This window comes from Aedes aegypti, chromosome 3 (genome assembly GCF_002204515.2).
Source record: "Aedes aegypti strain LVP_AGWG chromosome 3, AaegL5.0 Primary Assembly, whole genome shotgun sequence".
NCBI lineage: Eukaryota > Metazoa > Arthropoda > Insecta > Diptera > Culicidae > Aedes > Aedes aegypti.
In genome coordinates, this window is record NC_035109.1 from 15,801,686 (window position 1) to 15,827,828 (window position 26,143).

The 26,143-nt window shown below is 35.4% G+C and overlaps 1 protein-coding gene across 1 annotated transcript in view; it reads right to left on the bottom strand.

Moving 5' to 3' along the window:
* LOC5568050 (nuclear pore complex protein Nup88) overlaps nucleotides 1-25,260 on the bottom strand; it is a 274,497-nt gene extending 249,237 nt beyond the window's left edge. The window contains exon 1 of the mRNA XM_021854340.1: nucleotides 24,891-25,260. Coding sequence (XP_021710032.1) covers nucleotides 24,891-25,118 — 228 coding nt within the window. The 5' untranslated portion in view covers nucleotides 25,119-25,260. The remainder of the gene's footprint in view (nucleotides 1-24,890) is intronic.
* Nucleotides 25,261-26,143: the final 883 nt, after the last annotated feature.

The following is a 26,143-nucleotide window of genomic DNA, read 5'->3' on the forward strand; positions in this document are numbered from 1 at the left end:
TCCCACAATGGAAAATATTACTAAGTTCCTGAACTATTAACAATCAGTGATGGAAAGTGGCGAAGAATTCTGCCGAACTGGAACAATAACAAAACCAAACGCTCCCGAGCGTCAGAACGCTGGTTTACTCGTATCCGTCGTGCTACCGAGTAACCGAAGCTAAAAGTGATTCGCGAACGTGTTCGGAGCTGTTCAGAGTCAAATTGTGTTTTTGGGAAAAAAGCTGCTTCCCCTCTAAGATTTATGGTTTCCAAGGGTTTTTGACTACAAACTAGTAGTTTACTGTCGATATGATGGTTATGCAATTAATTTGTCTGTTAGAACCATAATAAATCATTATGGAGGGAAATTTGCGCCGCACGTGACATCAACTAGTGGAAACATCGAGCTATAAAAATATCGACTTATGGAGAGCACGATGTATGGAAATTTGAAGGGACCAAAAAATCCATCGAGTTATAGAGTATATCGAGTTATAGAATATCGAGTTGTGGAGATTCAACTGTATTAGTTCTACACAATGGCAAGGTTTGATATGGCCTGGTTTCTGAGTCCTAGTTAAACTCAAAAACGTAATCTGTCAAAAAAAAAAAAAAAACATTTGATGGATAGCTTGCAAAAAAATACATAAATCCAACCTAGCAACTTTGCAGCAATACATCAAAGATTTCCCGAATAATGTCGTCAAGCGCTAAACAAAAATATGCCCAATAATACTCAAGAGACCTCGCTATTTATTAATCCATTAATGATAACGCTATGAATTTATTATGGATCTCACAAGCAATTCGTTTTGAAAAACAATAAGAATTAAGGCTAGTAATCCAAACAAGACTTCATCAAAAAGCAGAATTAGCGACTCTTCGGATCCACCAATCAGGAATCCTTAATGAAACTGCCAGAGATTTCACACAACACACAGATTAAAAAAAAACTTCAAATCAGATTTTTTTATCAATTGCTTGAATTTAAGAATTTCATAAAAAATAAGATCTTTTATAGAATCACTAACATCGCTAATTACTTTTTTCAATCATATTCTAAAGAACTTTCAAGTATCTGGTCAATTACCGCCTCGATTCCCCTTAGGATTCTAAATAGCAAAGATATTATCAAGAATTTTACATGAACCTTGATGAAAATCTATCAATCATCATACTAACAACCTTACCAGGAATTCCTTAGTACCTTGCTAGAAATTTTTCAAGGATATTTCATATTTCCTTTGAATGTGCTCGATATTTTCAGCCAAAAATTCAGCAAAGATCTAACAAGAAACCGGTTAGAATTGTAAGAAAAATCTGCCCAGATATCTCCTGAAAACCAATGATTTTTTTCAGGATTCCGCTAAAAAACTAATTCTATCAACTCACAAGAAGTCATTGCAAAGTGCGAATCGTAAAGCAGTCGTGCTCTCCTAGCAAAATTTTCTAGTTTCGCTCATAGTGCTTTTCCCGGTTTGTCCTAAAATTTCCCGTATTTTTCCCGGGCATTTGGAATTATCGGGGTTTTTCCACTTTTCCCGGATGGATGAACACACTGCTTATTGAGATTGCTTCATCAGTCATTCCAGGTTTTTTTTTTCTATCTTTATTAACGAGATTTTTAGCCCTGGGCTAGTTCATCTCGGGACCAACGGCTTTACTTCCCTTCCGAAGGAAGTCGTCACTACAACTTTCCAGGTATTTGTTATGAAACTCCTCCAGAGGTATTTGTCCGGAAATTCTTCCGGCGATTTGCCAAGAGATTCTCATTTTTTTTAAATTTTCTCCAAGAAACCCTAAACTAATTTCAACAGAGATTAATCAGAAAACTTTTTCAGGAAGTCGAAGGAATTTCTCACACAGATGTTTTTACTAAATCTTCCACAGATTTCTCTAGATGTTACTCCAAGAGATTTCCGACGATTCCTACAAAACTTCTAAGAAAATCAAAGTTCCTACGTCGATTTCTCTAGTTGTAGGGCAGAAGCACCGGTTTTGGCCATTGCACTAATAGTAGCCATAATGGATTGAACATTTAAACGTTTTACACAGATAATGAACTAGAAACATTTCGTGTTTAGTAGATCACATTTATATGAAAGAGCTACAATCATTCGTCCAAATGTAAACCTTGCTGCAGTGAGGACAACTGATTTTGTAAACGCCGCCTTGTTCAGTGTGTTTACCGGATCCTAACCTAAGCCTTGAGTTGATTGTCTCAGCTGGAAAACACCGAATCGACTCCAAAATTCCTTAGCTTTGGACGGAGCTGATTGGAGATGAATCTATCGTTTGTGATGGAGACTCTCTTGATGGGTTTGGCGGTAGGGGTGCGTGTCGTCAAACTACTCCGAGTATGCTGTCTTTCCTTTATGTCGATGGCTTTTATCGTCTTTTCCTTGTATCCGTTGATCCTTGCCGTCTCGAAGATATATTCCAGTTCCTTAATTTGTCGTCTTATGCTGAATGATTCGATGTGTAGAGGATGACTCGCTGTTTGTAGGGTTTCTATAGATTTCGAAGTTGAACGATGAACTTTCTTTCCTGATAGATCCAAGAACGGTAGTTTTCTTTCCTTCTCTTCCTCGTGCGTGGACTTGATATCCTTGTGTACACTGTTGAAAAAGACTAAAGCCTGTCCACGATAAATTTCGGACACTTTTTTTTCAGTGTAGGTTTTGAATTATTTCACGGATTGCTGAAACGTTTCACTTATATGACAGCTGAAAGCTTGTAGATATAACTCTTTTATTCTGAAATAAACAATTGTTTTTGTTGAATTATGAGTAACTTTTTTTGCTGCCATTATTTGGGTGTCCGAAATTTAACGTGGACAGGCTTTAGGTAGAACTTTACGCTTGATAACGCTGGAAATTTCGTCGACATATCTCCACCATTTAATCGGTCTCTTTAAATTTTCCTCAAGATTCATTGGCTAGCTTCATCCTGTGTAGTCTTTTCTCTCTGTCTGCTTTGCACTTTTCTGCTCGTTTAACCTTGGTCAGGAATAATGGAAATCGTTCCGGATATATCTGAACCAATTTTAAATGTAGCGAATAGCACTTCGCCATCAGCTTGACAATTTCGCGTAGTAGAACTTGATCGATACCGTTATGTACTCTTTTTCAGGTTTCCTTGCAGTATGTTGTGGAATATAGGGACGTATCTTAATCCTATGGCTAAAGGGTGTTAGCTTTTCATTAAGACACTTCTCCAGAAATGCCACGTCCTTCTGTGTGCAGTTAGCACTGATTGTGCTACTGCCAGTTCTCCGAATCTCCGAATGCCAGTTCCCCGAAAAGTAATGCAATTCAAAATGTGCAAAAATGATCTTCAGCAAAAGGGTGGTGTACTAGAAAGAACGATGAACAATCAAAAGATGGAGATATCAATCATTCTTGACTTAACAAATATTGCCAAAAATGCAGAGGTTAGTGAAACTCCGAAGAACCGCCAATCAAATAAAGAAGAATACGTAGCAGATGACTGGTTCGTTGACTAGCTTTAAATGTACGATGTTATGGACGCTATGAGTGCCAAAAACTGTTCGGAGAACAGGCGTTCGGGATAACAATATTCGGGGAAATGTAGCACAACCGTAAATACTACAACAATTTGGCGTAGCATAACATAGATTGACTGTACATGTCAATGGTTGCTACTCCGTGATTGATCGGAACTGATAAGAATTGCACCTCGATCTAAATGAATATGAGTTTCCGCTTACTCTCGAAGTGCAATTTTAGAAGTTCTCATATTATTGATCAATGACGGCGCCGGCCAAGTCCTTACAGTCAGTTGGGATGGGGAAGGAGTTTAAGGGTGTAATGGTTGTTGCTTTTAGAGATTGAAAATACCTCTGCATTCCACAATCACCACGGGAAGGCTGTTTATTAGCGAGAAAGAAAAGAGATCTGGGAGTCACCTTTGGTCGGTGATGCGATCAATGGATAAGGAGGAAAAATACGACGAGAAAAAGAAACATGTTTGCATTTTGATACGCGGTGAAAAGATAATTTAAGACAAAAGATTCAGAAAATTAATCGACATTGAAAATGTCGAACAATTCAAAGGTTTTTTTAGTAGTGACAAGAACAGAAAGCTATGTATAGTAAAATTATACTTAATAAGAATAAGGTCAAGTTCGTCACTTGAAGTGACGAACCATCCATAGTTTGATTGAAAAATAGGAAAACCATTTTGAAAAATAAGTTAAAACCTCTAAACAATCTTCTTAATTTAATGCAGTTGGATTTAAATGAGTGAAATAGTTATGAAAATTGTATAAAAAACCGTATAGGGTATCTTGAGGAATCGTAACCCTGTAGTACGTCGACATTCATAATATCTAACTAATCAAAGGTTACTTTTGGTGATGACGAAAAAGAAAGGTATATAGGGTAGGTGTACCAGTTATGGTCATAGTGGTTCTCTATTTCGCCATACGTGATATCTTGAATGCCTTCACATTTTGAAAAATCTTTTGTGTTTTAGCAGTAAAATAAAGGACGAATCTTGATGTTAAAACATTCAAAAAGATTAAAAATGTAAAAGTTATCCAAATTTTGCATATGGCCAAATAGGGAACCACTATGGCCATAACTGGTACACTTTCCCTTTATTCTAATTATTTAAAACAGAACATGTATATGCCGACACTGGTAGTGACGGACAATCCATAGTTTGTTTGAGAAATACAAAACGAAACGTTGCGTCGATATAAATGTGTAATCATAAGTATGAAACGAGCTCACCAGGTTGTAATCCATTCTCGACTGGATACGAATATCTGTTTCGCACTCGCACAACGCAAACCGGACACGATTGACTTTGATTCCATATCCAGCTCCATATGAACATGGATCCGCACCGCCGACACGAGAAAAAAAACTAACACGATTGCATGGGGTTCTCCAAAGCACTGCCCAGAATCACGCACAAACGGAGAGACGGCAACCGTACCGATAACACAAAAAAAAAAACAAACACGATTGCTTAAGCTTCTCTGAAGCACTGCCCTTCAAGGTTTTAGACCGATTTTGTCAAGAAATTCAATAAATATCCAACAGTATATTATCTATGGATTCAATTTGTCATTTTTCCAATAATTAAATCTTACATCTTAGTAATTTATCCAAAAAATATTTCAAGACTTGATGAAGATTGCAGGAGTTCCTTGCAGAAGTTTAATAGGAGTAATACATAAGTTTCATCAGAGATTACTTTACATTTCCTTCCGGATTTTTTAGGAATAACTCCAATAACAACAGAAAATTAATTTGGCACATCCTTGAAATAATGTTTGTACAAATTTTATGAGAATTTTGTAAAAACAATCTATTTGTTATGAATTTCTGAATCTACCCTTAGAAAAAATCTAGGTCGAATGAAATTTTTGAAGGCATTGGAATTCAATAAAAGTTGCCGTAATGTGAAAAGAATTAAAAAAAAAAAAACTGTCAGAAATAACTGTTAAATCCCCACAATAATTCGTTATGTTCTGGTTCCGTTTGATTTCTTTATGTTTTCTTAAACCTTGTTTGGTCTTCTTCAATTACTGTTCGGTCTCTATTTGGTCACACGGGTTTTTTGTTTGGTATCTTTATAAGACGTGAGGTTTCTAAAGTTTCTTTTTAAACACTCAGTCGCTATCAGCCCTGAAATAAACATACGGCCCCAGAAATCACTAATTTTATGGCTGAATAAATGACAACAAATGCTTTGGTGCAACAGGACAAACATAAGAGAAGTCTTAAAAACCTTCACGGGTGACATAAAATAAAGCCATTCCCAATATCCATTACATTTTCAATAACTAATTGAACCATCTTCTTACAGTCACTTACATTGACAACCACAGCACGATGAAGTGCTATATCTGCAATGATATTGTTCATTAGGTAAAGATTAATCAGCCTGGTGCCCATTTTTCAAACCAATAATGAGTTATTTATTGCCATAATTAGCTTTTATGACTATAATCTAGAAGTTATGTGCAATCGCTCTCCCCACACTAACACAGACTTCAGTGCTACTTGTTTGATCTGAGGAATATGGACCGAGTTTTTTTATTATCTCCGGTTGCACCATTTGGAGAGATGAACAATTACCGTTGAATTGGCGATTTAAATTATAGGAAGGAAATTTTATTACATTTTATTCCCGTTGTTGCACCTCTTCTCTTCGTCCGTTTTCCTCTAAAAATTTTGGAAGTAATGGATTTTTCATTTTCTTTTTTCGAATTTGTTCATTTGGGTCTCGCTAACTTTTTCTCCTATATCTAAGAAAGGACAAGCTTCAGTCACCCTCACCGCTGGATGGGACGTGGGTACCTGCTCTCGTATAATGATTAACATTCTTTGGCCCGAGGGGGTGTGACGGCCAACTTACTTTTTTCGACGCTTCTGGTCGGCAATCTATATCGACATTATCGTCCCCTCATGGAGTCCCTTTGGTCCCGTCTTTTTTGATGCCAAATTCACCTTAAATTAGCGCAGCGCGCTCGGAAAAATGTCCTGCTTTCATAATTTTTACGATCGTAACAGAATTATTCAAATTCAGAGCCGGAGAGGGAAAATGAGAACAAGATAAGGAAGGCGAATTTCGTCAATAATTTATGATCCACTTGCTCGGCGGGGGAGCGATTCTTTCGCCGTGGTGTGTTCCTATCAGAGAAAAAACGGTGAAAACTCGCCGAGCATCAATCCCACCAAGGATCAATGAAATGTGATAAATTCCACATGACGGTAATTCCCACAGCTGCCATACGTTGAGTTGAAGAGAAAAGCGACAGATCTTATCGGAAGCTGAGACTTTCATCGCACACTCCACATGTCGTCTTGATTCCTGCTAGCGAAAATGTGCTTGGCTGAAAAGAAACCATTAATAAACGCGCTGGCTGAAAAGTTTTCGTCATCTTCATCTCAGGAAAACTAGGCACAACTTTTCACCCTAATATTTATTAATCTCCTATCTTTTTCTTTTCATTTCGCCATCGCAAAAAACCGCACTGAGTGGCAGTCGCAAAATTACTCAATCTTGACGCGGTGCTGTTCTTCATCGGACTAACTATTCATTCCATATTTGCCCAACAAACAGATAATACCTACATATGGAGGGAATCTTCCTCAACTTATACTAACTGAAGGATAGGTCGGTGGGATAAATGTGTCTCCTGGGCGATACTAGCTTTGTGTTCCAGTTTAGCCAGCTCGTTGAAAGAAGAATGGTCATGATGACGATAGGAAGAGAAATACGCAAGCAGTGTAGAAAAATTATGCTTTCTCCAGTGCGCATTGTACCTTCGTGTTGTGCGTACACGAATTTTCTCTGCTCTTGGAAGTTTTTAAAGACAATAAAACAGTACTTCTCAGTGCTACACTAGCAGAACTTTTCAAGGCTAAAATAAAAAACGGTACTTTTCGGTAGTACTAAAACAGTACTTTTCAGTACTATTTTTTCTGCTATTGATCCCTTTACGATCCTTGTTTGGACCCGAACTAAACGTGGCAAGAATGGAAGAAAGGACGTTTCTCCGGAATGTAAACTTTCTTTCAAGGGTGAAATGGATAATGTTAGTAATTGCATCGAAATGAGCAATCAGTTCGATGCTCTAGACAAATTTTCCGAACACCAAATCTTAGCAGCCCCTAGCATAGGCTCTTTGATTCAAGTGAGGAAGCAAAGAGTGCCGCCTATTGTGGTCAGTTGTTCCGAATTTGGGGGATTTAGGCATGGGATCTTGAACTCCATTAGGGGAATCAAGGTTTCCTTCCAAATCGCAAAGAAAGGAGACTGTCGCGTTTTGCCGGAAACTCTTAAAGATCGCGAACTTCTTCTCAAACATCTTGAAGAGAAGAAACACACATTTTTTACTTATGACGACAAAACTGAACGTTTGTTCAAAGTTGTCTTGAAAGGTCTTTCAAGTGACTATAAGTCACCTGAAGAGATCAAAAATGGAATAAATGATTTACTTGGATTTTCCCCAGTCCAAGTAATCATTATGAAAAAAAGAACCCAATCTGGCATTGTTCGGAAAGGGCTTTCTCAAGAATATTATTTAGTTCACTTCAACAAAAAAAGACTTAAATAATATTAAGGCTTTAGAAAAACCAAAACTTATGTTCGATGTCCGTGTGACATGGGAACATTTCCAGAAACCTGGAGGAAATTACCAGAACCCCACTCAGTGCCGTCGGTGCGAAAAGGGCCATGGTACAAAAAATTGCCGCATGGATGCTAATGCATGATTTGCGGAGGTTCTTCTTACGCTAAGGACGCATGTCCAGTTAAGAAGATACCACCAAGTTTATATGCGCAAATTGCGGGGGCAATCATATGTCGAATTTTTGGGCTTGCCCTTCGCGTAGGCGAGTCGTCGAGGCTCGTGCCAGGCAGATGAACGGTAATATTCGTTACGATAACGGTTGTTTCCGGTATTTCCCTGGTAGAGTATCGAACAATGCTCATTTTTCTCTTAACGATCGCTTGTTTAAGAATCATACCCATCAGGAAGATTACAGTCAACCCTCCATGAGTCGATATTGAAGGGACCATCGACTCATGGAAATATCGAGTCATGGAACAGCAATGCTATGGAGAGCCGTTTGAGGGGACCATCATAGTAACCATGAAATTTGATTTTTAATATGGTTCCATGAGTCGATATCGAGTAATGGAACATCGACTCATGGGGGTTTAACTGTATAATCATGCTCATCCACAAACTATTTTTTTTTCCGTCGGGTAGCCGTTCGATTTTTTTTAATTTCGAATGTATCTACCCAAGGAAAATCATTTGCCGATATCGTGGCAAGTAATTTAAACTCCTCCCCTTTTCATACTACGAGTACCCGTTCTAATTGTTTCAAATCAAATGAAAAAAAACCCCTGCCGCCACAGGAAACTTATACTCTGGCTCTTTGTCTACCGAAAATTCAAACGGAAAATCAGCAGATAAAGTACCGACTTCAAGTGATATGTCTGCCTCTGATTTTATTTTTGTAACTGAACAATTGAATCTAATGATTGATGCCAAGTTGGTGTAAATTGTTTTAATCAAATTGTTATTGGATTGCGTGTTTCTAATGAATCCAATAAATAATAATTTAAATATTTTTTTTTATTGGAATGCTCGTTCCTTGAATGGTAAAGAGGACGAGCTGTTTAATTTTCTTACAGCTAATAACGTGCATATTGCAGTTATTACTGAAACATATTTGAAACCTGAATCTTAACTCAAAAGAGATACTAAATTTTTTGTTTATCGTAATGATCTACTTGATGGGACATGTCGGGGAGTTGCAATCATCATTCATAGGCGTATAAAACATCATCTGTTTTCGTAATTTGAAAGTAAAGGTTTTGAAACTTTAGGTGTTTCTGTTGAAACATAGCTTGGTAAATATACTTTCATAGCTGCAAGTAAATTGCTCCAAACTGACTTGCGAAAATAGGGTGATATTCAAAACTGAAAAGGCAATAGATGGCTCTTTTTCAATGGTAGTAAAAACGAAATCCTGAAGCAAAGAAAGCACCACGAAAGATAAACTAAACACAAAAAGTTATGTATTCACTTTACACTTGATTTCTAAACACTACTTTTTTGATCCAATTTTCTAATTGCAAGCAATTTACGTTTTTCATTATTTTCCATACGTTTTGACAGCTCTCCGACTACCATTCTTCCATGCGCTTGTGTTGAAAGTTTGAGAAATTTAAGAATCCAGCGTAGCGCGATCAGTGAGTGGAATACAAACATCAGTGTCGCCGCTCGGCGACTAGTAAAAGAAACTGAATGTTTGAAAGGTTGTTGCCTGTACTTTTTGCCGCTGGCGCCAACTGTTAGCGCTAATGAACGAAATAAACAGTCGTTACCCTATTGACTCGCAATAAGTCAAAATCTTTTGTCATTGGTGATTTTAATGCCAAACATCGGTCATGGAATAATTCTCAAAGTAATTCCAACGGCAGAATTTTATTTGATGAGTGCTCTTCAAAATATTTATCAATTCAATACCACGATAGCCCTATGTGTTTTTCCTCTTCTAGATATCCTTCTACGATTGACCTGGTCTTAACCGACTCTAGTCATCTTTGTAGCCAATTAGTTACTTAAAGCCTGTCCACGTTAAATTTCGGACACCCAAATAATGGCAGCAAAAAAAAGTTACTTATAATTCAACAAAAACAATTGTTTATTTCAGAATAAAAGAGTTATATCTACAAAATAAACAGTTGACAAGGATGTTAATCCTTCTTTCTGTAAAATTCTCGAACTTTCTGTGGTACACCCGCCATCCGTGTCCGAAATTTATCGTGGACAGGCTTTATGCTGATTTTGATTCTGATCATGTTCCTGTTGCGTTTCAAATATCCCATGAAGCGATTCTCAATCCTATCAGCTCCACTTTCAAGCCGACTGGAATATACTGTGGTGCTTTCTTTGCTTTATAATTTCATTTTAACTACCACTGAAAAAAAACCCATCTATTACCTTTTTAGTCTTGAATATCGAAAATGTGAAGTAAAATTTGAATCCGTGATTATAGACGATGATCTTAAACTGGTAAATGAGGTATGTGAAAATAATTTAAATATTTTACTGAATATGTGCATTAACGTTTCAAACTCATGCTTAAACCTTTGACACCATTGAGAACATTACGATAAGTAAGAGATTCCTGAGATTTTTCAGTCATTATTGCATGATAAAGCGACAGATTGTTAACCTGTCAACTATCACTCCCAGGGTGTCTACTCGTTTAGCAAAATGAAATTCCCTGATATATCCAGGTTTTTTCCAGGTTTTATAAAAATAATTCCAGGTTCAAGAAATACTGTAATTTTATATGTCTAAAACAAATTAATGAACGGAACTTTCAAGTGCATCAGTATGTGTCTTCTTGAAAGTATTTTTTGTACAGCTTATGTACCATTCATTTCCATCGGTCGTTTGGATAACTTAGACGATTGTACCCCGTTTGGCATAAAGTCGTTTGGCATAAGGTCGTTTGGCATAAAGCCGTTTGGCATAAAGTCGTTTGGCATAATGGTTGTTTGGCATAATGATTGACTCAAAATAAATATCGGCATTTTTTAAGCTTTTATCGAGATCATCACCACCGAGCTCATAGCAAAAAAATGTTGGTAGATTCTAAACAAGCGTGGTGTTCGTTCAGAGATTTTCCAAGCTAAGAATTTCAAAAAATGTTGTGACATTAGAGAGCATCACTAAATAAAACTCATGACGGGTCTCTGCATCTCAAAACATAGAGTATCTTTGAGCTTGTTGCTATATACATATTTGAAAACAGTAAATTGGCAAATAAAGTTCGCAGTTATTCATCAAGGGAACGCTCATAGAATATTTCGCTGCAGATCAAGTTTTGTCTCAGTTTGGACGTAACACTCGATGAAAATTACTTGATAAAAGAATGGATTTTTTTTTTGCAAAATATCAAAAGCTCTGATCCAAAGATCTTTCAGTACGACTTAACGCAAATATAACCTTTCTACGAGAGCAGATTATTTTTTGTTTAAAATGTTTAAGGCTCTAACGCAAAAAAAATCTTTTCACAGCATAGCTCAAATGAACAAAACATCTTTAATAGAAAATATTTTTGGTAAAACTTTTCAACGGTTCAATAAAAATTCTAATTTTGGAAGTGTAAATCAAAAACACTACTTCTATTATCGAGAGAATGGAAAATTTGTGATTGAAATAATATTTTTCCAGCATATCTCGGAAGGAGATCACGCGTTTGTCCCAAAATAAGTATATGTTGAATATTGGCAAGTTCTAAAGTAATTATCATTCTAACAGCTTCGTGGCCTTGTGGTTAGCGGCGTCAGTCGTCTAGTCGTATTGTGCCACGGAATGTGGGTTCGATTCCCGCTCCAGTCGGTGAAAACTTTTCGTCAAACGAAAAATTCATCGCTGGGCTACTGGGTGTTTCGTGTTGTCCCTTGCCTAATGTTAGTGATCGTTCAGTCTGCGCAGCCTATGTGCTGAAGACAGTGTAAATTGTCTTTTTTTGAAAAAAAAAAACACATCTGGCAAGAATTGATAAAACAACAAAATATAAAAATTGTTAACATTTATCTATACTAAATAATAAAATTTAAAACAGTATAAATATAAAGAACCGCCTATTTTCAAAAGAAGGCAAAATTTATAATTAAACCAATAGAAGAATGGACGCCAAAAGTTTTTGCGGCATAATAAAACGAGAAGACATAAGAAAGTGCGTTCAGAATCATCGAAGTGATTGTGCTACTTTTCCCCGAATGCCATTTCCCCTGGTTTCCCCGAATAGTGGTGACGAGAAAGAACGATAAACAGTCAAAAGAAGGAAGTATTCTGTCATTCTCGGCTATATACATGTTGTCAAAAATGCTGAGGACGGTAATACTCGAAAGAACCGCCAATTAAATGAAGAAGGGTGCATATTAGATGGTCAGTTCGTTCACCATCATGAAATGTATGAAGTTACGACAATTATGAGTGCTAAAAACTTTTCGGGGAAGTGGGCTAGTCGGGGAAACGAGATATTCGGGGAACTGGCATTTGGAGAAACGACATTTGGGGAAATGAAGCACAACACATCGAAGTAACTGCAGTAATCGATTTCTCAATTCGCTGATAATTTGAGTGTTATCGATTGTCAGTTGGAAACAAAAAATACTTAAAAAATATAGCTCCCAAGAACAGCCTATGCATTAAAAAAGGAGAAATTTATCGAAATTTAAAATCAACAGTTTTCCTACCTATAGTTATGGTTACCTCATATTTAGAAAAAAAAATAAAAAAAAAAGAAGGGCAAATTTGTGCTAAATATATCAAAATCTTGTGCAGTGCAAATTTTTTTTCCAATAGCGAAACTCAAAAGAAGAAATAATATTTGAAATAAGGGTAATTTCTGGATGAATAATAAAATACTATTGGCAATAACTTTCCTAATATGCTTAAATTTCTTCAGGAGCGAATGTTTGTTGAATAAAGTGTCATTTTGTATCAATTGACTCCAAAACAAGCCTGATGTCATCAGAAAGATTCAATAGAAACGTAAAAACGAAAATTGAGAAATTCTTTGTTTCAGACTCATTATGCCAAACGACTATTATGCCAAACGACCATTATGCCAAACGACTTTATGCCAAATGACCATTATGCCAAACGACTTTATGCCAAACGGCTTTATGCCAAACGACTTTATGCCAAATGACCTACCACCAACTTAGACAGCTTCATGGGCGCTAAATTAAACTTTATTTGGATATGTGGCAATATATCTACAATCTAAATTAACACAAATAATTCGTAAAACTTTTGGATCCCGGATCCATTTTTTTATTATAGAAACACGGATTATCAAGCCCCTGGGTAATCGCGTTCGACCGTATAACATTTGACTGTGGTAATATGATTAAATTATAAATGTTTGCATTTCATTCGAAAAAGTTCTAAATTAGTCATGATTGTTACGAAATTTCGAATTGATTGTTGTTCAAGTTCCAGTTTACTTTTCGAAAAAAAAATTTCTGATGTTAAATATTTTCCAATAATTTTAAAAATGAATGAGTTTCTTGAAAATATGAAATTTAGAAACCTCTTTCCAGGAAAAAAGAGATTAAAAAGTAATTAAAAAGAGACCGAAAAGAGACAAAACAGTAATCAAAAACCAAAACCTAACAGGAACCAGGACAAAATAGTTTAATCAGACCAGACATTTCTCTGAAAATATGTTTAAAACTTTTTTTTCAAATATTTTTTTTTGAGACATTACGACGACATACCAGCACATCTGATATATGCCAGTAAAGGACAAACATTCATTGATGTATTACGACGACATTACGAAAATGATGGATTCATATCTCTATTTAAGATATTCACTCTTTAAAAATTTTCCTAAGGAATTCCTCCAAAAATTTTGTTTTTTATATCTCAAAATAGAACCAAGATGTTTCCAAACATTATCACAAAAAATACCACAAGGCTTTCATCAGAAATTCCTCCAGATATTTTTTGTGAAAAAAACCCTTAGACCTCGAGGATTTTATCCGGTGATTCTACAATTAGTTTTTTTCTAGAACATCCTCCAACACTCCCGTTTAAAACATGTTATAATATTCAACTAGAAACTTCTCCAGATGCCTCCAAGGATTTCTCAGGATTTTCTACAAAATTGTTCTTTATAATTTTTATAAGATTTTGACTACAAATTTCTCTGAGGATACCTTCAGGATTGCGCCTAGGATTTCTTCTCGGAAATTCTTCTATTAATTCTAAGATATTTCTCAAGTAAGTTTTCAAAACCTTTTTCTCAAGCATTCTTCCAGGAGTTTTCACCAAGGAAATTTGAAAGTAATTTCTCAGAAAGCTGAGAATTAAAAAAAATCCTTGACGTAAATTTATGGGTATCTTCTGTTACAGTTACTTATGTAATTTCTTAGGCCACCCTTGATTAAAGAGGATTTTCAGGAAGACTTACTCTTGAAGAACTTTTAGAAGATTTCCAAGATAATTGCTACGATAATAAAAAAAGAAAAATCATAATATCTCGCAGGATATTGCGCAGGATCTCCTGGAACACTGGACGAAATTACTAGAAAATTGTGTAGGAATAATCATTCCTACAGTCGAAGGATTTCATAGAAAAAATTGCTGTGGTGTTAAATTGTGTGGAACCTTAGAAGAACTTTTCAATATTCCATGGGGATTTTTTGAGAAATTCATTGAAAAATGTTTGGATGAACTCCAGTGATCCTTGGAGGAAATGCTGGAGAAATTCCTAGAAAAAAAACTCTAAAGAAACTTAATAATGAAACACAGGTCGAATTGAGGAAATTATTTGAAATGTTCTCAATATATTGACTCGAATAACCCCTCGAGGAGCTTTTGGATCTATTCTTTGGAATAACCGTAGACGAAATGGTGTTGAAATTCTTGTCAAGTTTTCCTGGGATAAATTCTGTGGGAAACTTTGGATATCTCTTTGATTAACGACTGTAGAATTCGGTTGGATAGTTAGTGAAAAAAATATCTGGAGGAAGTCCTAAGATAGTCTTTGTTCAAAGTACTGCCTGAGAAAAATTTCTAGAGGTATTAACGTTGAAAATTTCAAGGATTTCCTGTAGCAAATTATGGAGGAACTCCTGTAAGCATCTTATGAAAAAAATGCTGAAGCAATTTCTTGAAGAATTCATAATAAAATCTTTGGAGAAACCACAAGGATATTTCCTGAGGCTGTTCTCGAGAAATACGAGAAGAAATTTTGCATCTCAGTTATCTGCAAGCAAGATAAGGAAAGAAAAGAGACTTTAGATACTATTTTGGTTAAAATAGAGACTTCAGACACCTTTTATCAAAAATAGAGACTTTTCAGAGACTTGCAAAAAAAAAATGTATATAAAAAGAAACCTGCTACCAGCCCTAGATATGTTAATCCTTTACCGAATAAATTCAGATACATTGAAAATATCAATCATGTTTTGATAAGCTGATGAAATTTCATACTCGAAAGAATTCTCACTGAACAGCTTATATAGTTTTTGGTGAGCGGCGCAGCCGAATTTTTTTCGAATGAAGATAGTTTTCTGGCAATTAATGATAGCTCTGGGTTATAACGCAAAAATCCTTTGTCGTGAACATATTCTATCATGAATTACTGCTTTAAAATAATTTCCCTGATTGTGATCGAAATTCCCTGAGAATTCCAGGTTTTTTCCAGGTTGAATAAAATTCCCTGATAATTCCAGGTTTTCCAGGTTTTTCCAGGTAGTAGACACCCTGACTCCGTAACAAGTTGGCGGCGTGCAATCTTTCTTAAATATTTTCAACAGAAAAAAGTTGCGGAAAATAATTTTCTGTACCATTTTTAAGTTGTCCCCTCTGACAGTTTTAAACTGCAATAAAGAAAGTTTTATAATTAATTCGACTTACACCTATAAATAACTGAATTGAAACACCGTCAATTTTCTAATCATGTGGGGCAAGTGAAAAGTTTCTCATTAGAGATTGAATTTGTGTTTTCTCTTTAGGTAGCTATAAGTATTTAAGGTTAGCAATTATTATAGAACAACAGAACGTGCTGATAATTCAAGAAACGCTATACTCAAAGCGTTAAAAGCTATTATCATGGCCTAATCATGGAACTTCTCTAACAAAAAAAAGGTTGCCAAATATTACGATATAAATATGTTTACTTCGGACAGCCGATTAAAAGGAAGAAGTTGGTTTAAAAGTTCCAATATAAGAGAACGCACGAAAATCTTGTGGAATGTCTATTTAAAGTTAGTTCAAAATATAAAAAATGGGGTATATGTCTATCCTCATAAAAAAGTTTCTAAATACTATATTGAAGGATTCCGTTTGATTTCACTCGAAGAGTTATCCGATTTTCTTAAAAACAAATAAAGAGAGGTGGAAATTCCACATAGCAGATATGCAATTGCTGTCCCATGATGTAAGAACTAACATTAGAAATGTTGCGTTATAATGTTGACGAATCATTTCAACAGAAGCAGAAGAAAATTCAAGTAACAAGAATAAAATTTTCTTTGTTTACATGTTACTTATGTTATTGTTCATTGGGACGCCTTAACAAATGTTAAAGGTAATAGAGATTGTGAATATAACTGTTGGGTTTTAAATTTATTGTTCAAAACGATAAACTTTTCACTTGTCCCACTTATGGGGACGTTTTTCAAAAACTTTTTCTGTACTTTTTTCTTTAATTTTACATAAAAATCAATTTCAGCATACTGCTTATATTTAGTGGGAGTCAAGCTAAAAATATGCAGGACCTCATTTGTTTTAATTTAATGTCTCTTGAATATGAAGATTCCCAACTATGCGAAATCCATTACCAGGGTGTCTACTCGTTTATTGAAATGAAATTCCCTGATATTTCCAGCAATTTCCAGGTTTCACAAAATAATTCCAGGTTTAAGAAATACTCTAATTTTATAAGGCTAAGACAAAATAATGACAAATTTTAAAGTGTGTTTGATTTAGCGTTGGGCAAATTTGTCTATGACATCGATGTTACTGAATCGATTCACAATTGAACTGCCGAATCGATTCGCCGATTTAATCGAATCCTTTGAATCGAAGTTTTCGAATCGTATTCATGTTGAAAATTATGAAGTTTAAAATGAGACCAAATGCATTTGCATTCGAATTTAACATCCTCTAATATAATCAGTTTTGAAATTCTATAGAAAAGATTTAGTACAGCATGACTAGTTTAAAATTTGATTTCTTTTTCATCAGCTTGTTAGGAAATATCCATCAACTTCAACAAAATGAATCGAATCAAAAAATCGAATGAATATAATCGATTCAACGGATTTCAGACGCCTCAAACATCGATTCAAAATAACGATTAATCGGTATGAAAACATCGATTTTTGGAACATCGATTCAAAATCGCCCAACGCTAGTTTGATTTGATTATAATATATACATATCTGGACATTTTTTAACGCATACACAAAGTTCAAGTTCTATTCAAATGAAAATTATAAGCCAATGATGGAGTCTTTTATTTTGTTTAAAAGAGCTTTGTTGCTGCAAAAGCTATCTGCTACAAATTTGATAAGGTATATTTCCATCTAAATTAATACAAATTATCTGTAAAACTTATAGATTGTCGAATCCATTTTTTTTTGTATAGTAGAAATACGGATTATCAATCCTCCGGTTAGTCTTATCCTGGGAGGGAGAAACCAATACAAAATTTCTTTACGTCATAGTGAGCCGAGATTCCGCTGTCACGAACTGTCACTGTGAGCGCAAATCTCAAACATTGGACTAACATGGAAAAAGCGCGTAACTGATTAGAACACATTTTCGCATTTCATCAAAAGTGACAAAAATTGAATGAAAATCAATTCATGCACATAATGCAAGTAATGTCACGTGAGCACCTTTCAACTGATTGAATATAAAGTATTGAAAAACGCATGGTTTTACTTTTTCCAATGAAAATTAATATTTGGTGCGTAGAAAACTGTGGCCCTTTTTCCATGTTTGTCAGGAAAGATCGAAAGTACACAACAAAAGAAAACTAGCGATTTTCCCCAAGCCTGCCTTGATTGTTGTTGGCAAGCTGGAGTTATCTTGCAGTTCAAATAAACTTTGTTCTATATTTCGTGTGTAGTATCGGTGCCTCCCTCCCAGGTCTTATCCAACCTGTATCACATTAAAATGTGGTGATTAAGATAAATGATGGATTGTCACATTTAATTAGAATATGTTCAAGAGTTTTAAATTAACCTTCTCTTTCCCATGGTAACCCCAGAGCTACATTGATTTTCGACGAATATAAGACAAACTGAATCAGATAAATACAATACAATAGTTACATAAATATGATTCTATACATATCAATATCATATTAACCCAACACTCAAGTAACTGTTTCAATAGTAAAACTATTGATAAACAATCATTTTCATCTATTGACAAAAACAACTTTTGGACTGGTTTCGAATAATTTAGCTCATTCGCAACCATATTTTAAGTATTTTTTTATAAAACCGCTTTTTTCGTGAATAAATAATCGATTAAAGCCGTGGGAAGAGAGAGTATTCATAATTATTATGAAGTTTTAAAACTAAAATTGTTTAAATTTCAGATTACTTTTCCAAAATCGTTTTTTTCTGAAAGAAATTTTAAAAATTGTGCATGATGCAGTTCTGGTAGCGACTGAGTGTCTTGAAAATAGTAAATTTTAAAAACTCTTTACTAAAAAAGAGACTGAACTGTCGATTAGGTGGCCATCTTCACCGAGCATTAATCGGAAAACAGATTTTAATAAATGATAACTTTATTAATACAAAAAGATGTTAACACTTCGAACTTCAGTTCACGAATGAAAAATTAACTCTACCTGCGTTTTCGATACGCATCCACTTCCTCTCTTTGTTTGTTATGTTGGTAGCGCTCGCTTCGCTAGGTTTGCTCGTTTCAGTTCAGTGGAACGATTGACGATGGGTGCTCACTGTCTGTACCAACATGAACAGAAACCGAAAAGATACCAAACGGTAATAAAAAAAGACGAGACTTTACAGGACATAAGACCATACGACGTTACGTTTCTCAGAGAATATTTCCAAAACTTGTTTTGGAAATATCTCGTGACATTAAATACTTTATTTGAGAGATTTTCCTTTTTCTTCATAAGTACATTTAGTGATTATTTCCCATGAAATCTCTCCAAGAATTGTCCTAAGGAATTTCTAAAAAAAAGGTTTTGGATGTCTCAAAATAAAACCTGGATTTTTTCAAAAATTAACACAAACAATACCTCGGAGATTCCAACAAGAATTCTATCGTATATTATTTTGATGTTTTTCCAAGAAAGCCCTTAGTTCTCCAGAATTTTATCCGATGATTATTCCATCGGTTTTTCAAGAACATTCCTCAAGACTCCAGTTTAAAATATGTTGGAATATTCAACCAGAAACTGCTCCAGATGTCTCCAAGGATATCTCAGGATTTTCTACAAAATTTCTTTAAGACTAGAAATTTATATAAGTATATCTTCATCAATTACTCCAGAAATTGCTCCTAAGATTTCCTTGAGAAGTCATCCAAAAATTCTAAGATTTTCTCAAGGAAGTTTTGAAGAAATTGTTGACGTATTCCTAAAGCAAATCTTAAGGTAACTTCTGTTAAAACTTGTGTAAGTTCTCGAGTCCCCCTTGATGAATAAGGATTTCTAGAAGAACTCACTCTTGGGGAAATTTTACAAGATTTTCTAGATAATGGCTTAGATAATTGACAAAAGAAGTCATGTGAATCTCTGGATAATATCCCGCAAGATTTTGTAAGAGAACTCCAGGAAAAACATAGGACGAAATCATGTGTAGGAATAATCGGAGAATTTGTTAAAAAAAACTACTGTAGTGTTAACTGGTGTGGAACCATAAATGAATTTTAGAACATTCCATGGACATTTTTTTTTTTGAGTAACCCAGCTATTTTTTTAAGAACTTTAGTAATCCTTGGATGGAATGCTGAAGAAATTCCTAGAAAAAAAAATTACGCACAGCGAACTGAATTATCGAAATTTCTACATTTTGTCGGAATGGTTATTGTAATACGAACACTTCATGTATCATTTCAGCATCACCCCATATCAAGGTGACGATAGCCGCAAAAACTGTTTTTGTTTTTAAATTTATATTTCATAAGGGAAATTTATGAACTTCAATCCGATTTCATGTGTCGAATTTTCATACGGGGTTCCTAAGTATATCGATAGTCCAAGAAGCGCAATAATAATACACATGTCAAATTTAACCCTCTTTTTATTGTCGATCTAAATATGATTATTAGTTATCTAAACTTGCCCTAAACACCAAGCTCTTCTTCTGTGATAGGTTTATCGTAGAAACATATAAAAGGAACGATTTTTAGATTACACGTTAAATGAACCATTTGTAGTTTATTTAAGAATACAATTTTTAGAACAATTTAAAAAAATACAAAAAAGTTTAAAAAGTCATAAAAACCTTTTCTTATATGCATGTTTTGAGTCAAGGTTTAAGCCAAAAATGAAACCATTTTATTTCCGAGCTAAGAAAAATTACAAAACATTCCAAAGTGTCCCCGTCTAAAGGCGGGGTTGGTTAAGGGTTAAGAAATTATTTGAAATGTATAGATTCACTCGAATAACCCCTGGAGAATTTTTTGGAGCAATTCGTTGGAAAAACTGTAGACGAAATGGCGTAGAAATTCTTGTCGCGTTTCTTGGAAAAAATCCTTGAACGAATTTTACCAAAAACTCTGGCATTATCCTTTGCTGGCTTCCTTGGATTTTGTTTGCGGAAATCTTCAGAAGATCTCTTGAAGTATCGACTGGAGAATCCGGTTGAAAAGTTAGTTTAGAAATATCTAGGAAGTCGTAGGACAATCTTTGGAAAACTGTTCAAAGGAATCCCTGTGAAAATTACTGGAGGTAGAAACGTTGAAGTGCTCATTTGCTCCTACAGTAAATTCTGAAGAATTTCTTTCAGGCATTCTTTGAAAAATTACTGACAGAATTGGTAAACGTATTTCTTGAAGAATTTCTGGAAAAAGAACAAAATAAACTTTGGAGGCCATTCTGGGTTAAAAAGAGATTTCAGAGACCTTTCATCAAAAATAGAGACTTTCTAGCGACTTGTATAAAAATAAAAACCAATTCTCTAATAAAATCTGCTACCGTTCCTAGATATGGTAATCCTTAACAAATTAAATTTCATTTTCATTTTCATTTTGCAGCGTTTGGTGGGGCAATGAGAGCGCAAGTCAGTCCAAAGCCGGGGTAAGGGATAGGTAATGGCCGTAATAGTCTATGCGGACCACTTGAACACCATCGGAAAGGATAAGAAGGGTTGGGGTAGGGTATAGGGAATGGAGAAGACTTGACACAGTAATGCGATTAATGCTGCAAAATGTAAATGTGCTGAAAGCAATTTAATTTGAGTTTTGAAGTTTGATTTAACTTATTAAAATTCCAAATAGATCGGCCATTGTACAAGTAAGAAAGAATATGCTGATCGCTCTCTAGAAATTTTATAAACAACAAAATAATAACAATATGAGAGTGATGCTAAGGGCTGCTGATGGCACAATGCGACGCTTTAGGAGATTTTGATACTGATTGAACATTACTATACAGAGCGCAATTTAATCGATGGTGATAACTTTACAAACTTTATCTGTTTTTACACTGATTGACGATGCTGATTTATAAAAAAATATTTTAAAAATATTTGATATTAGTTCATTTGTTTGTGTGATCTGGAATAATAATTGTTAATAATGGAAAAATTTTACATACCCTTGATGAAATACTTCCCTGACCAGAAATATTATATTTTGAGCGCCCTTTTCGAAGCTATTCTATCCAGGTATCCATGTACTGCTTTCAATCCTGAAATTATTCTTATTGTGCATGCTCATGCATTATATTAGTGATGCTCATAATCATGCAACAGATAAGAAGGAGAGAAAAAGAGAATATAGGAACAGTGATTAGTAATGAGTTAATTATGTAGTTTTGTTAGAATTATAAACAATTAACCCTCTAATACCCAAATTTTTATTTTTGATCTAAATATTATTTTTCGTTATTTAAAATCATTCTAAACACGGTTTGGGCAATGATTTATTTTTCTCCGCAAATTTATAAATTTTGGTTTTTGATTTTTATTATTTTTATTTTTGAACATCCCTATCCTTTTCAATTTTTTCTTGAAGCCTCTTCTGGTTACTGATTTTTGACAATAATAAAAATTTGAGTTTTTACTATACTTTTGAAAATATGAATTTTTTAATTTTTTTCTGGAACATTTTTTATTATCCGTGTAACTAACGGAAAAGCAGATTTGAAATCATTTCAATACCATCAGGCTCTTCTTCTGTGATAGGTTGATCGTAGAAAAATACAAAAGGTACGATTTTTTATAATACACGTTAAATGAATCCCAGGCATTTGTAGGTTATATAAGAATGCAATTTTTCAAACAATTTTCAATAATACAAAAAAGTTTCAAAAATCATAAAAAACGTTTCTTATATGCGTGTTATTAGTCAAGGTTTAAGCCAAAAATAAAATCATTTTAATTTCCGAGCTACGAAAAAATACACAAAATTCCAAAGTGTACCCCATCTAAAGGCGGGGTTGGGTATTAGAGGGTTAAACAGCAGTAATGAATAACTTATAAAATTACTTTGCAGCATAGCTGAGCCTTTCGGAACGTAAGACCGATGTATAAAAATAATTTGTTTCGAAATTGTCCGCGTGGTCTTCTAGTGCCCCTATTAGATCAGAATCAGTCATAGACATACATATCGAATGCTCGCCATGACCCTATGACCAACATTTGTATATGTATAGACTTAGCTGATGTGGCTTTTCTAATAGGTAGTTCTTTCACTCATTGATTGTCTTCAAAACCTTGTCAAGTATAGAAAATTGATTTTATTTCATTTATTACTACATTGAAGCTACATTGTACTTATTAAGTATTAGGTATTATTTTATGTTTTTATCACTATTGATATTATCAAGGCCAGAATTCCCAGTGAGTGAAGAATTTTATAGTACTAGAACACCATAGAAGATCGCTTAACATTACCTAATCATGGAACGGCTTTTTGCTCTATTATTTTAGGTAGATGCTATTGATCTCCCTTTGCTCCTATCCGCAACCCGGTGCACGCGCCCTGTTGGTTTTCGAAAACCTCGTAGAAGATTACAAACCGTCAATGGCATTCCCAATTACTACCCCACATTGCACATTCAAGGGTCTGATTGTGCTCCTAACCCACCCTCAGTTCGTAATCTTCTCGCCATCTTGAAATTATATTTTCCCGAAGTGAAAGTAATTTTGATGAGTGATAGCCTAGTGCAGCCCAACTGCATAGTACAGTAGTTTAACCAGAATCTTAAGGTCAGAAGATAAAATCTAAATTTTGTAATAAAAAGGTTGCCATTGCTTTGAAATTTACCCAACATCTAATCAAAACTACTAACAACAGCGATCAATTATCAAAATTCATCGCTCCCTGGAAAATATAATCCCAAGCCCAGGGATAATCCTTAACAAATTAAATTTAGAGATATTTAAAACATCAATCATGTTTTGATAAGTCGATAAAATTTCATAATCAAAAGGATCCTCGCTGAACAGCTTCTTCTTCTTCTTCTTGGCATTAACGTCCTCACTGGGACAGAGCCTGCTTCTCAGTTAAGTTTTCCTATGAGCACTTCCACAGTTATTAACTGAGAGCTTTCTTTGCCAAAGTTGCCATTTTCGCATTCGTATATCGTGTGGCAGATACGATGATACTCTATGCCCAGGAAAGTCAAGGAAATTTCCATTACGAAAAGATCCTGAACCGACCGGGATTCGAACCCAGACACCTTCAGCATGGCTTTGCTTTGTAGCCGCGGACTCTAACCACTCGGCTAAGGAAGGCCCCGCAAACAAAACAACAGAGCTTACATAGCGTTTTAATAGCGGCGCAGTCGTTTTTTTCGATTAAAGAGATTTTTTTTTGCAAAGAATGGTTGCTCTGGATTTTGACGCAAAAATCATTTGTCGTGAACATATTCTTCCATTAATTACTGCTTCAAAATAATTTCCCTGATTGTGATCAAAATTCCCTGAGAATTCCAGGTTTTTTCCAGGTTGAATAAAATTCCCTGATAATTCCAGGTTTTTCCAGGTAGTAGACATCCTGATTACCCACTTGCCCCACGGACCCTTATCTAAGATTTTGAAAAAATCTCAGAAGCCAATACCAACATTGAAAGAGAAAACAAATTATTACTAACTAATTGCGAAAAAGCTCAAAAACTTGCTATGCAATTTGGAAGCGCGCACAATTTTAATTTAGGGCTTACTAGTCTATTTGAAAATCATGAGACTGCTAAGGTTGTTCCAATTTTAGAACCAGACAAAAATCCTGCAGAAGATTCTATCTATCGTCCAATCAGTTTGTTTTCCTCCATCGGTAAACTTTTTGAAAAGGTCATTTTGAACTGCTAATGAACAGTTTGGATTCTGACATGAACATTCGACCACTCATCAACTTTTAGGAGTAACATATTTGATTCGATCCAACAAATCTAGAGTTTCAAAAAATTCAAATAAAGGAATTAAAAAAGTGCTGAAAAAAACGACATTAGAACAGAACTTGTATGTGCGAATATTAGCGTGTGTGGTATCGTTTACCCTGCACTCTTGTTCACCATCTCTCTCCATCGGCAGCGAGATAAACAAGAACCTTCACGATTCAAACACAACAATCCCGAGAGGTTATGTTCTGCCCTAGAATCGTACAAATTCTATCCGCAATAATCCCAATAATCCACCCGGAATCGTCCCCCGACTAACCTGATACTTTTGCTGCTCGTCCTTCTTGGCACTGGCCGCCCTCCAATTCAACGTCAGCACGCAGCAGTTCTTCGAATTCCACACAAACAGCACATCGTCTTTCGTTTCCACCAGATTTTGCGTTCGCTTCCGATCATCCGGCAAGCAATCACGCGCCACCTCAAAGATTTTCATCGCGTTGAAACCGAAACTGTCGGCACTGCTGGCACCACCGTAAGACAACGACATTGTTTCGCACTCGATTAATCACTTTTTTAATCGAAATCACCGCACGAAGGTTTAATTTCCCGGTAAATTAACGCGCACCGAATTTGCCTTTTGATTTCCACAACGCAAAACGATTTCAAAACAAAAACAAACTGACGAAAGAGCTGGTCGTTGCGGCGTGAACTGTCAAACTTCAGTGTTGGTGCTAACGGGCGAGAGAGCGAGTGCGAGAGCACAAGTGCCGGTACACGTTTAGTTCAATTTACACAGAATAGGTAATTACATTGAGAATATCATTTAGTTCATTTTACGAGACGTTTTTCAACACCTAAAGGCCCAAACGCGATGACAGCAGAACGGCTACGGAAAGCGAAACCGGTTCGCCAGCATGAGCGATAATATGCTTGTCGACTCAGTGTTGGTGCACTTTTATTGGTTGACAGATCAGTCGAGATGGTTTGATTCATGCCAGCGAACCGGTTCCGCTTTCCGTTGCCGTTCCGCTATCATTGCTTTTGGGCGTTAAGAGTTTATTCAAATACATTCAATTTTTGATACCAACCCACCCCCTCATAACGCTTTTGGTATGTTTATTCTACGTAATATCATGGGCACACCCACCCATCCCCTCCAATGTTATGAAATTTGTGAATGATACCTAATCGCTTGAACAGAATTTTGACAGGGAGCGGTGTCGTAACGTGTGAAAGTAACAGCAATATCAGCAGTATAAGCCCTTTTATGAGACGTTTCGAATCATATGGTTTCCGTTTGTTTACCCGCTTTGAAAGTTGCTGGCGGGCCGATTTATTTACGTTTCTTCTAGCGCTACATTTGGAAGGTGTTTATTCAACAATGGCGCTGGTGACAATGCAACAAAGTTTTTAATTTTCACATGTAAAATTGAAATCAGCAGGCAGGGAAGATATTTTTAATCTACAGATAACATAATACATGAAAATCGGGTAGAACCATGCGCTGAAAGAGACGTGGACGTCATCGCCAACAAAAATGTGACCAGCGCCATTTAGATATCATTCTAGTTT